The following is a 12,903-nucleotide window of genomic DNA, read 5'->3' as shown; positions in this document are numbered from 1 at the left end:
GAAAATTTATCTAATACTGACTGCAGGGCTTTTACGTCCGTTTCACTCTGGAGGGGTTTTATTTTTTCTATTTCACGCCAATGACTGACAGAATTCTCATAGCGCTCAGTTAATGCCTTTTAAGCAATGATATAGTTACCTTCAGTTAAAGGATTGCACTGGACAAGCTCAATGGGGGCCCTTCTAAGGAATTTATGAGTTATGTAAACTTTTCAACATTTGAAAGAGTTAGGTTATTGTGAAACATAGAATTAAAAAGGTCGATAAATGTCTTCCAATTGCGCAATGAACCATCAAAGTTTTTTATTTTAATTTAGGCAGCTTGACGTGACGTGGAGTACTGGGGTTAATTTAATACCATCAAACAATTGGGAATAAGTAGCGACAATCTTGTAATATGTGTCGTCAAAAACTTTCCTAATGTGTCTCTGTTCGTCCAGCTCACTATAATCAACCGTTGAAAAAATAATTAAAATAGCTACATGTTGGGTTTCAAAGTCCGTAAGAATAGCTGGTAAATGCATATAACGAACCTGGAACTTCATGTGAATTGCATTATCTGTTAAAGCGCGAGTAGCCACTGCGAACGTTTCGTTCAAACGACTAGAAGCATTATCTCTATCAAACCTTTAAGTTTTTTGCCGCTCATTTTTTGTTTTTAAGCAAAAAAAAATGTGATGGAAAATTTGATTATATTAATTAGTCAGCTAATTGAGGCAAAATACAACAAGCTGGACTCTACAAGTTCCTATAATGATCACAATAATAATAAACAAAAATTTAATAGTCCAACCAAAATTTTAAAATATTTTAGTTAGTAGTGAACAATAGGCAATCCTATATAAATGCTTGCAAAAACTGGAGAAATAGAGACAGAAATAGGAGTGATGGGAGAGAGCGAGAGTAGAGTGGCGTGTATATTTTTTGATTAACTATCTAGCTAATATTTAAATTAGAATATTTGCTAGAATATTAAAAAATGCGACAATTAAATGCTAAACAAAAAATATACAACGCTGAAATAATAATTTTCGTTATGCGACCAAAAAATTTTGAAAATACCATTATATTGTTTGCGTGTACGCAGTGCCGAAAATAGCACGGTCGATCGTTAGATGCGTTGAATCGGTGCGTGTTCGGTACCTGTCCCAACGGAACCACAAAAAATCTCAAATTTTTCCGTTAATTTTCAAACGAACAAACTGAAATTTGGCCACGTTATTTTCGTGATTAATTAAATATCCGTGATCGATTGGACCAAAAAATGGACTAGAAATTGCAATGGACTGCAAACTTTTATAAAATTGAAGCAAGAAATAACGCGGCGATTGAAATAATAATATATTGATATAACGAGACGAAACATTGACAATCTCTTGACTTCTTGGACTACCTTGATTCAAGTCTGGCTCTTGACTGGCACAATTTCGCAATACTTGACTGCATTCGAGATTTTAATTCTGGCAAGCGGAAAATGCTCTCACGTTGGTCTCTACCTGAGTCGTACTAGTCCCGATCACAGCGGAGTGCGACACCGGAGCAACATACGAGTTTTTTCTGGCCATATACCCAGTGAGATTGTCACCAAAATACGCAAAGGATATAACCGTAGCAATTAATTAAATAAAAACCAATTTCAATTTGATCCATATAAAAATTCCTGAATTATAAAAATTAAAGAGATAAAATAAAACAAAACAATTCCGATTGGACGGAACAAAGGGTTTATTCAAATCCGGGTATAGAAGTATAGGATCATTAGTTAAGATAGTTTTACAAAGATTAAATGGCATAATAAACGCTTTATCATGGGTTATTTTAACGTTTTTCTTTAAGCAATGGTTTAGTAATTTTAGCAATTTTTTTATGAATTTCCTATAATATCCGACAAGACCAAGGAAGGATTTAATTTTTTTAGGTTGGGTTGGGAGTTCTGTGGTTTGGTTCGACTCCGTCCGGTGTTATCCTCAGATTTATTCAATTGTATCTTCATATTGAAGGATGCAAGTCGTTTAAAGACTAATTTTAATTAGTTCATGTGTTCCTGAAGACTGGTCGAGTATATAATCATGTGGTCCATATACACAAGACATGTTTTTCCTTGCAATCCACGCAATACATTGTCCACTGCGCCCTGAAATGTAGAGGGCGCGTTTGTAGGACAAAATGGAATCCGTTTATATTCCTCATGTCCATGCTCTACGTTAAATGCTGTTTTCGGGATGCTTTCAGGGTCAATTTCGATTTGATGGAATCCACTGGCGAGGTCCAACGTTCTGAAATATTGGCATCTTCCTAGTTTATCCAGTATATCAGTGATATTAGGTATTGGGTATTTATCGTCTATAGTCTTCTCATTGAATTTTCTGTAATCTATGACGAGTCTCCATTTTCTACTTCCAGATGCGTCTGCTTTTTTGGTGAACTGGTGAACTCCAAGGGGAACTTGAGGGTTGAATCATTCCTTCTTGCAACATTTCTTCATTTGCCAGTCGGCTTCTTGCTAATAGACATACGGATGCCTATATGATTTAGCATGTGCGGGAATTTCGTCACTAGTTTCAATTGTGTGTTTTACTTCATTTGCAAAAGTTAAAGTATCTCCGGGTTTATGTAAAACATTATCGAATTTTCTTATGAATTTATAAAGCTGTTCCTTCTGTTCCGAATTTAGAAGATCGTGTCGTATTAAATTCTCAATATCATTTTTTTAAATATTCGGTTTTCTATTATTGGACTATTGAGAACTGGTGTTTCTAAATTAAATATTTCAAAGTTGTTGAGTTCGAATGGTTCTAAAGGTAAGTTGTTATTAACACTACCTTCGAGGGCAACTGATTTATCTGAATTGTTCAGTTTTTATGTACTTTATGAATGTGAGCCAATAGTGGCAACGCCGCACGACACCACGAAAAAGGGAAGAGTGAAAAACCGCGGGGATAGTGGCGAATAAACTGTTAGAGAATTAGGTTGCAAAACGCGGGGATTGACCACATGTAATTTTTATTTAAATTGGTAGTGTAGAAGTCTATCTCTGTTCCTTTTGAAAATCAGTAAAAGCATGAGAAGTTCGCGTGAGTGTTATTTCAACATCAAGCAAGTGAGAAAACCCCAACACAAACATTGGCGCCCGAGCATCGGACAGACTTGGACATAAACGACGTATCAACCTGAGAATTGCAATCATCGACACTTGTTGCCTGTCAGACAAAAGCTAGAGCGATAATCAAGGTCAGTCCTTTCCAATACCTATCACTTACCCGAAATATTTGGCCTGCGCACGTAATTCGAAAAATATAAATCTCAGACATTTGTCTCTCGTTCTGAATTGCAATCGCATTAAGTGGATTTACACGATTTCATTAGCTTTGTAGGCAAAAGTTTGAGGGTCTCGAATATAATAATCATAATAAAAAAAAAAACTCGTAAACTTCCTATAATAAAGACACGTAATTTCAATTAATCACCGACACAAAAACAAACCTCGAGCAAAAACCTCTTCGAATTAGAATATCTATCTATTTCACGCCGGCACGATGTCAGATGTAGGTGATAACGACTTACACGATTCAGAATTTGATTTAAACCGTTTAAAGCACAGCAGAGCCCAAATCAAGGGAGAATTAACTCGCTTTAAAACTTTTCTAGCAAAAAGTAATATCGATCAATATATCGAACAATTACAATTAAGATTTGAATCAATAAAACCCACTTTAGAAAAATTTAAATCAATTCAAACTCAATTTGAAGAATTATTATTAAGCGATTTTCCGGATAATTATGACGAAAATGACTGCATAATCGAACGCGAAGAATTTGAATTAGATCAACATCATTTCCAAGAAGTTCTAGGGGAATCACACATTCCGATGCCTGCCCCGTCCCCCTCCCCGGAGACGGATCCGCGGACGGCTTCGAGTCGAGACTCGTCTGACGCGAGGTTGTCAAATGTCGCAAAATTACCGCAAATAACTTTACCGGAATTCAGTGGTTCGTACAGCGATTGGCAAAGGTTTCGCGACATGTTTCGGGCCATCGTTCATAATAACAGCACCCTATCTAACGTACAAAGATTTTATTATTTAGAAGCCTCCCTTAAAGGCGAGCCGAAAAATATAATTGGTTCTTTAACTCCAACAGATTCAAATTATGAAACGGCATGGGCCCTTTTAGAAAGACGGTATGAAAACAAGAAGATTATAATAAATTCGCACTTGAAAGAAATAATAGATTTAACTGCATTAAATAAAGAATCTCACACCGCTTTAAGACATTTTTCCAATACCTTCTTTAAAAATTACAGGTCTTTAGAATCGTTAGGGGAAAATGTAGGTCAATGAAACACGATTTTAATATATATTTTAGTATCCTAGCTCGATTTAAATACTAAACGCGAATGGGAAAATTTTTGCAAATCCATAACCTCTCCGAAAATTGACGATTTTAACGAATTCCTATCACAAAGATGTCAAATGCTAGAAACTTTAGATACAAATTCATGTACAACTATTAAAAAACCTTACGAATCGCGATCGTTTGTTTCTTCGGAAGCCAACTATATCCGAAAATGCAATTATTGCAAAAATGGACACCCTTTATTCAGAATGTCGATCTTCTGCATGTAAAATTTGTCAGCAAAGACATTCAACTTTATTACAAAGATCAAAAGGAAGTTCAAACAACAACTTCCGCGACATTTCAGAAAATTCTAAAGAAAAAACGACTTGCAATGTTACCACTGACAATTCCTTGAAAATCGCGCAAAGCGGCGAAAAGTCAATTAATAACCAACTAATGTCTAATACTTGTCAAAATACCACAATTCTTATATTTTACTGTCCACGGCAGTCGTACAATTGTACAACAAGGATAAAAATATCATAACTTGTAGAGCATTACTCGATTCAGCCTCGCAATCAAATTTTGTAACATCTTCTATGGTCAAAAAATTAAATTTGCAAACTTCAAAAATTAATATACCTGTTATAGGAATAAATCAAGTAAAAACAAATATATCTGAGCGCATTGAAATAAAATTTTCTTCCCAACACACCGGCTATAAGAATAAATTAAACTTTCTTGTTTTGCCGATAATAGCGGAACTGTCTCCACAAAACTACATTGACATAACAAAACTTAACATTCCATCCGAATTACCATTAGCAGACTCTGAATTTAATGTTCCCGCAGAGATCGATTTGCTAATAGGTTGTGAAGTCTTTTTTGAATTACTTTGCATCGGTCAGATAAAACTCGGCAAAAATTTACCGATTTTACAAAAAACATTACTCGGTTGGATTGTAACTGGTCAAATACCTTGCGGCAAGGGAAAAAGCGGAAAATCAGATGTCATGTTATCCAACTGTTATTTCATACGAGAATCACTTCACGAAAATTTAGAGAGATTTTGGTCTATTGAAGAAATTAATTCAAGTACTCGCGCTAAAATGTCATCAGAAGAAATCGAATGCGAAAATCATTTTAAGCAAAATACTACACGCGATCAATCAGGCAGATTTATCGTAAAACTACCCCTAAAACCCATTTTCATCAAGTTGGGTGAATCTCAACAAACCGCCATTAACCGGTTGTATAGTATTGAACGACGATTAGCCAAAAATTCCGAACTCGAAAAATCATATCGAGAATTTATGCAGGAATATCATAATCTAGGTCACATGACTGAAATACCGCGCGATTATCCTTCAAAAACACCGATCTATTATATTCCTCACCACAGTGTGGAAAAACCCGATAGTACAACAACTAAAGTAAGAGTAGTCTTCGACGCTGCATCCAAATCTTCAACGAATTTATCGCTAAATAATGTATTAAAAACCGGACCCACTATTCAAAATGATTTGTTTACAATATTAACTCGTTTTAGAAAACATAATTATGTCTTTATAGGCGACTTGACTAAAATGTACCGTCAAATCCTAATAGATAAAGATGAAAGAAATTTACAACGCATCGTATGGCGCAATTCTCCCGAGCAAGCAATAAAACATTTTCAGCTAAATACTGTCACGTATGGCACGGCGCCGGCTTCATTTCTTTCAACGGGTTGTTTATTTGAAATTTCTTTGAATATTGCCGAAAAATGGCCCGATGAAAGTGAAATAATAAGCTCAGACTTTTACGTGGACGACATTCTCACTGGAGCCTCAACAATCGATTCGCTTATTCAATTAAGAAAAAACATTTCGGAAATTTTATCTCAATACGGATTTGAATTAAGAAAATTTCAGTCAAATGATAATAAATTTCTCAACGAAATAAATAATTTGAATCACGGACAGAGTAAATATTGCATTACGGACGATTCATGCGTTAAAACTCTGGGGGTTTCTTGGATACCACATCTTGACAAATTCCAATACAATTCTCAAGATTTATTAACACACAATGACAAGGTTACGAAAAGGTCAATACTTTCATTTATAGCAAAAATTTTTGATCCGCTCGGTATACTAGGTCCTTTATCAATTCGAGCTAAATTAATAATACAAAAACTTTGGCAATTAAAGATTGACTAGGATGAAAGCATACCAAGTCAGCTCTTCTCCGAATGGTCAGACTTAAAAGAGGAACTATCACAAGTAGGTTTAATGCGTATACCACGCCACGTAATTGTAAAACAGCCGAAATTAATAGAACTTCACGGATTTTCGGACGCAAGCGAGCGCGCCTATGCGTGTTGCATTTATGTACGTTCAGTAAACATCGATGATACAATCGAGAGTCATTTATTATGTGCCAAATCACGCGTCAGTCCTCTAAAATCTTTATCATTACCGCGTTTAGAATTACTTGGTGCAGCATTACTCGCCAAATTAACAAAAAAATGTGTCGAAGCTTTGAAACTTAATTTTGACCGATTATTTTTGTTGACAGACTCGATGATTGTGTTGTCTTGGATAGCCAAGGAACCGAAATGTTGGAAAACCTTCGTGGCAAATCGCGTTGCGGAGATACAACAGTTGACAAAAAAGGAAAATTGGAATCATATTCCTTCAGAACATAATCCAGCCGATATAATTTCTCGCGGAGCTAATATTAAATTTTTAATAAATTCAAAATTATGGTTAAATGGACCACAGTTCTTTACGAAAATCGACGATTGACCTAAGAATTCAAATAAGTTTATTCCCATTGAGAATATACCCGAATCAAAGGCTAACTCTAAGATAATTTTAACCACATCAATCGGTCAAGACTTGGAATTATTTAACAAATACTCAAACCTAAACAAATTAATTCGCATCACCGCCTATTGTCTAAGATTTATAAAAAACCTGAAGGTATCTAGAATTTTAAGACAATTTAGTCAATTGAGTTCCGATGAAATTAAACAGAGTGAAATTGCCCTATTAAAATTAGTTCAAATGAAAGGTTTTTCCCAAGAAATTCATGACTTAAAGGCAAAAAAACGAGTTTCATCGAAAAGTAAATTAAAATGTTTATCGCCATTTATCGACCAGAATGGTCTAATAAGACTCGGTGGTAGATTAAGCAACTCAAAATTTAACTACGATGTAAAACATCCTATAATCCTCCCTCCAAAACATGACTTTACACGTCTTTTAATCGATCGTGAACATAAGCGTACATTACACTCTGGTGTACAAGGCACTCTAGCTCACATACGACAACAGTTTTGGCCACTTAACGGTAATCTTGAATAGATTCGTTTTTCTTGGATAAAAATATTAATTGTTGCTGAAGATTTGCACGAGTGATTGGATCACTGAATTTTTGTGTTGAAGCTAATATTATCTAGGCCCAAGTTGTAAGGTTTTAAAATTCCGTAAACTCGTTTTTCTTCATTGAACGCATAAGAAAACATGATCGTCCTCAAAACCAAAGATTGCCCCTGACGTGTTTAAATGGTACAAATTATTTGTGTAAAGAATGAAAATGTTAGACACCCTTATTACTGAACATTGCACTAGTCTATTTTCGAGCATTTCAAAGAAAATTGTCCCATTACATACATTGTTCTCATCAAGGGAGGTCTTTACAAACTGGTTTCGTGGTAATGCGAATTAAATTAGAAGCTCACGCTAATATCAAAAAGGATACATAGATTTACTGTCTCATTTTACATGATAAAGTATTTAGTTACAAACCGCTCACTAAAGTAGTAAAACAAATGTAACGGTTTCTAGAAACCAGATTCGCAAATAATACGTTTAAAAAAATGTCATAAATATCGGGCGAAGCAGTACATTTTTGACAGTTGTCATCATGCGCACATTATATACCTAAGAGGGCAACCGAAAACAGTTTTTTTTTTATATTGAAGATCCAACAATTACAGCTACTCCGAACTTTGATTCTTAATATTGAAAAATTAGACGACAGTTGACTGATACCGCTCAAATTTAAATTTGATCGACCCCAGTGCATCTTTCATATGAATGGTAGATTACGCATGTGTGCCTTACAAAACTGTTTTATTATTAGTTAGTTAGGTAATTCATTATTAATTCTTAACTGTTCAGTGATAAATCGCTCGATAAGCAACGATGATGAAGTTCCAGCGGAATACCTTAGCAAACACGTGAAGTCTTACGATTTGCTGGCTATGTCGCATCAGTTATCCGATAAGCAGAAAAACAATTGCAACCTCCCGACTCATTTGTTTGCCTGCCTTGTGTCTTCTTCTCTTCTTCTGTAGCGTCACAACCCTTCGTGGGTCTTAGCTGCATCTACGACTCGTCTCCATCTGTCCCTGTCCAACACAACCTCCTTCCAGTTCCGTACTCCCAAGATTTTTACATCCTCTTCGATATTGTCCCTCCATCTGAGCCTTGGTCTTCCTAAGGGTCTCTTTCCTGCTGGGTTTTCTTCCCATATCCTCTTTACAAGACGTTCATTCGGCGATCTCTGCACGTGTCCAGCCCACCTGAGCCTTTGTGCTTTTATTTCGTTTACTAAACTCGGTCTTTTGTACATGTCGTTAAGCTCCGCATTCGTTCTTATTCGATATTGACCCGTTCTCTCATCTATTGTTGGTCCAAAGATTTTCCGTAACATCCTTCGTTCAAAGCGTCTTAACACTAGTTCGTTCTGCTTTGTCATTGTCCATGTTTCCGAGCCATACATTACGATTGGCTTGATTACTGCCGAATATATCCGTAGTTTTGAGTTCCTAGATATCAGTCGGGACTTAAACAGGTTCTGCAAGGCGAAAAAACATTTATTGCCCTTTTGTATTCTTGCTTTTATTTCGCTGGTGATATCGTTATCCGAAGTTATAACTGCTCCTAGGTACTGAAATTGGTTTACGCATTCAAAATTGTGGGTGTCCATGGTTATGTTCTGTCCTATTCTGCCCCTTCCTGCTCTCCGTCCGGCCCACATATATTTGGTCTTGTCCTCGTTGATCATGAGTCCTACCTTCTTGGTCTCCTTCTCTATGTTCATGAACATTTCTTTTGTTTTAATCGTACTGCTTCCTACCGTATCAATGTCATCGGCATATGCCAAAATCATTTCTGGGCCCTTATTTGTAAATATTTCCAAGCCAATATTCGCTTCTTTGATGGCCATGTCCAGCACTATGTTGAAAAGCAATGGTGAAAGTCCATCGCCCTGTTTTAGGCCATTGTTAATGGAGAATGCCTCGGTGTTGTTCTTTCCTACCCTAACTTTGGCTTTAGAGTTTTCTATGCATATCTTGGTTAGCCTTATGATCTTTTTTGGTACCCCTATGCCTTCCAACGCTTGCCAGACACTTTCCCTGGTGATGCTATCATATGCTTGGCGGAAATCTACGAACAGTTGGTGAACCTCTCTGTTAAACTCCCAGCTTTTCTCTAGGAGCTGTCTTATGGTGAATATTTGATCTGTTGTTGATCTCTTGGGTCGAAAACCGCATTGGTAGTCTCCTAAGTTGTCTTCTGCGTATGGGGATATGCGTCCTCTTAGTACATTTGACAGAACCTTGTATGTTATATTTAGCAGGGTTATTCCTCTATAGTTTTTACAGGCCATCCGGTCTCCTTTCTTATGAATGGGGACTATGGTACCCTCATTCCACTCCTTTGGTAGGGCTTCTGTTTTCCATATATTTTTCAACAGCTCTAGTATGGCAGTATCTAGATGTTCCCCTCCATATTTTATGCATTCCGCCGTAATGGAGTCCTCACCCGGGGCCTTGTTATTCTTTAATTGGTTTATTGCCCTTTTAATCTCCTCTAGCGTGGGTTCTGGCACATGCTCCTCCGCACTTTGGTATACCTTCTTCGTGTTCCCAGTTACTGTATCTATGTTTAACAGGTTTTCAAAGAATTGTTTCCATGCTTGCATTACTTCTTTTATATCCGTTATGAGCTCGTTAAAATGTTGGTCTTTGGTGTGTCACCTTTCCTTATACTTTTCACTTGATTGAAAAAGTTCCGGCTGTTTGTTAGCCCAGCTTCCTTTTCTACATTCTCTATTGTTTTGTTGTAAGCTTCTCTTTTTTTCCTTCTTATCTTTCTTTTTGCCTCCGCTCTGAGGTCGTTGAATCTTTGGACGTTTTCGTCACTTGGGCACTGCAACATTTGAATTCTGGCCTTGTTTTTGGTATCTAAGGCCTTCTGGCTTTCTTTATCATACCAGTCTTTTCTTCTTCTATTCTTTGTGTTCTCGCCTAAGGCTCTTTGTGCAGCGTTGATTACTGATGTTCTGATCTGTTTCCAGTGCTCCTCTACATCCGACGCCTCTTGGGTGACATTTTTCTGTAGTTGTGTTTCCAGCTCTTTTTGGTATTCGTGTCTGCATGTTTCATCCTGGTTTAGTTTATCTGTGTTCCACCTTTTTAGTGCTGATGTTTCTTGACTTGTTATGGTTTTTTTAATCCTTGATCGAACCTTTACCCGCACCAGAAAGTGATCTGTTCCTGCATCCGCCCCTCTTTGGCTCTTCACATCTATGATGCTCCTAACGTGTCTCGCGTTTGCTATTACATGATCTATTTGGTTTCGCGTTTTCCGATCATTGGATATCCATGTCTCTTTGTGGATGTTCTTGTGTGGGAACATTGTCGAGGCAATCCTCAGGTTATTAGCCGCTGCTAAGTTGATCAGTCGTTGGCCGTTGTCGTTTGATAGCTCATGGAGACTATGTCTTCCAATATGTGGTCTAAACGCTTCTTCTCTTCCAACCTTGGCATTAAGGTCTCCCAGAATGATTAACATGTCCTGTTTAGGTACCGCACTTATGGTTTGCTCCAGTTGTTCGTAGTACTCGTCTTTGACTTCTTCATCCTTATCTTCGGTTGGTGCATGCGTCGAGATAAGTGTATAGTTGTACCATCTATCTCTAATTCTAAGGGTAGATATCCTGTTATTTACGGCACGAAAGTTCATTACCTGTCCCAGAATCTCTCCGCTCACTGCAAAGCCTGTTCCAAATTCGTGTTTGTTATCTCTTGTTCCGCCATTAAAAATGGTGTACTTTCCCATGGTCTGAGTACTTTCCTCCGGCCACCTTATTTCCTGAAGGGCAACTACATCCATCTTATAGATCTCCATTTGTTGTATCGCTCTTTTGGCTGCGCCTGCTCTAAACCAGCTCAGTACGTTCCATGTTCCAAAATTCGTATTCCTGTTTCGTTGCTTTCGTCGTCTATTCTGATCCGTCCCGCTCCGAGGCTTGTCGTTCTGCTTCGCAACAGTAGGTTTTTTACAAGGCAGGGTTGTTAGCCCTACGCTTAACCCTCCTCCTTTGTCCGGGCTTGGGACCGGCAACGGTGTTTACTGGGCTACTCCATCCACCCAGTCACCACCGCAGGCGGAGTTCCTTGTGTCATTCACTATAATCGACCGGACAGTAGTTCATGTATGTTCTATGTAAATAATTTCAATAAGGACAATATTAGTGGCGTTGCGCTGAAAGGATGGAGTCAGCTGTATCCCATGACAGTTAACGGCAAAAATAAGGTACAAACTTTTGGGGCAAGGTTACCAAACGTCACCGTTCAGTACCTAGATTACCAAGTCCGTTTGTTTTTTTATGATCGCAGTTTCGGCGACCACGATGAATGGTTAACGATTGATTTCAATAATAGCAGCTACCGCAGCGATAAGAACAAATTTGGGATAGACCTCCAAAAAATATTAATTCTACTGTATCTAGTGAAGGGCACTTGTTTCCTTTTGTTATGGAAGTGCCCATCCAAGTTGACAAAAATTCAGTGCTTACGTATAAATTGTTCTCGCACCGCAGATTAAAAAATAAAACCAAATATGGTTACATAAATATGATTATATTTTTGGTAATCAAATTGACAGGCATCGTTGTCGTATATTTTCATAAAAGGCGGCTCCTCCAATATTTTAATTTTTTAGGGGAGGACGCTTCAACCGCCGACGACAACGACGATAACGAAGATGCCCTATTTGATTCGATCCGTTGCGGCCTTCATTAAGGGCAGGGTAGAAATTTATTTCCGCAAACTTGGGAATGCCCTGGAGAAAGAGTTGCATCTCATCTTCACATTACCCATTACCCTAAGGTACCGGACCGAGAGTGCCTTAACTTTTCGATATACCGTTTAATTTTTCAGCGAGTGCGAAAGATGAAGATGTACCCCACGATCGCTTTGAAGATTTACATCTTTCCTTCCGTAACTGAAAGGAAAGGAAAAAGAAAGGGAAAGTTTTACACGAATACATTGTTGAATGAGAAACAAAAATAAACACTTACCTAAATACGTTTTTCAGAAAATCCACCAGCATTTTATCTGCTAGCCTGCTTTTGTCGGAGGACTCGATGCCGCGTTCATTTTGCTCTGAATGATTGTTTTATTAAAGGTTTTCGGAATTTATACAAATCGAAATTTATCGAGATAAAAGTTGCTTAATTGCAACTAGAAATATCCTCAAAAAAATTATTGATTAGCGACGTGTG

At 37.4% G+C, this 12,903-nt stretch overlaps 1 protein-coding gene across 1 annotated transcript; it reads right to left on the bottom strand.

Moving 5' to 3' along the window:
* Positions 1-10,334: 10,334 nt before the first annotated feature.
* Positions 10,335-11,510, bottom strand: LOC132695987 (craniofacial development protein 2-like). The gene has a single exon (XM_060660504.1). The coding sequence runs from the start codon at positions 11,508-11,510 to the stop codon at positions 10,335-10,337; it is 1,176 nt and encodes a 391-aa protein (XP_060516487.1).
* Positions 11,511-12,903: the final 1,393 nt, after the last annotated feature.

The sequence above is a fragment of the Cylas formicarius genome, unplaced genomic scaffold, assembly GCF_029955315.1.
Source record: "Cylas formicarius isolate icCylForm1 unplaced genomic scaffold, icCylForm1.1 PGA_scaffold_18__1_contigs__length_1836631, whole genome shotgun sequence".
NCBI classification, from domain to species: Eukaryota; Metazoa; Arthropoda; class Insecta; order Coleoptera; family Brentidae; genus Cylas; species Cylas formicarius.
Note: the sequence above shows the minus strand (reverse complement) of the source record. Positions and strands in the feature narration are given on the sequence as shown.

Coding starts and splice junctions, on each gene's coding strand:
- LOC132695987 (XM_060660504.1), bottom strand. CDS start 11,510: ATGGATGTAGTTGCCCTTCAGGAAATAAGGTGGCCGGAGGAAAGTACT.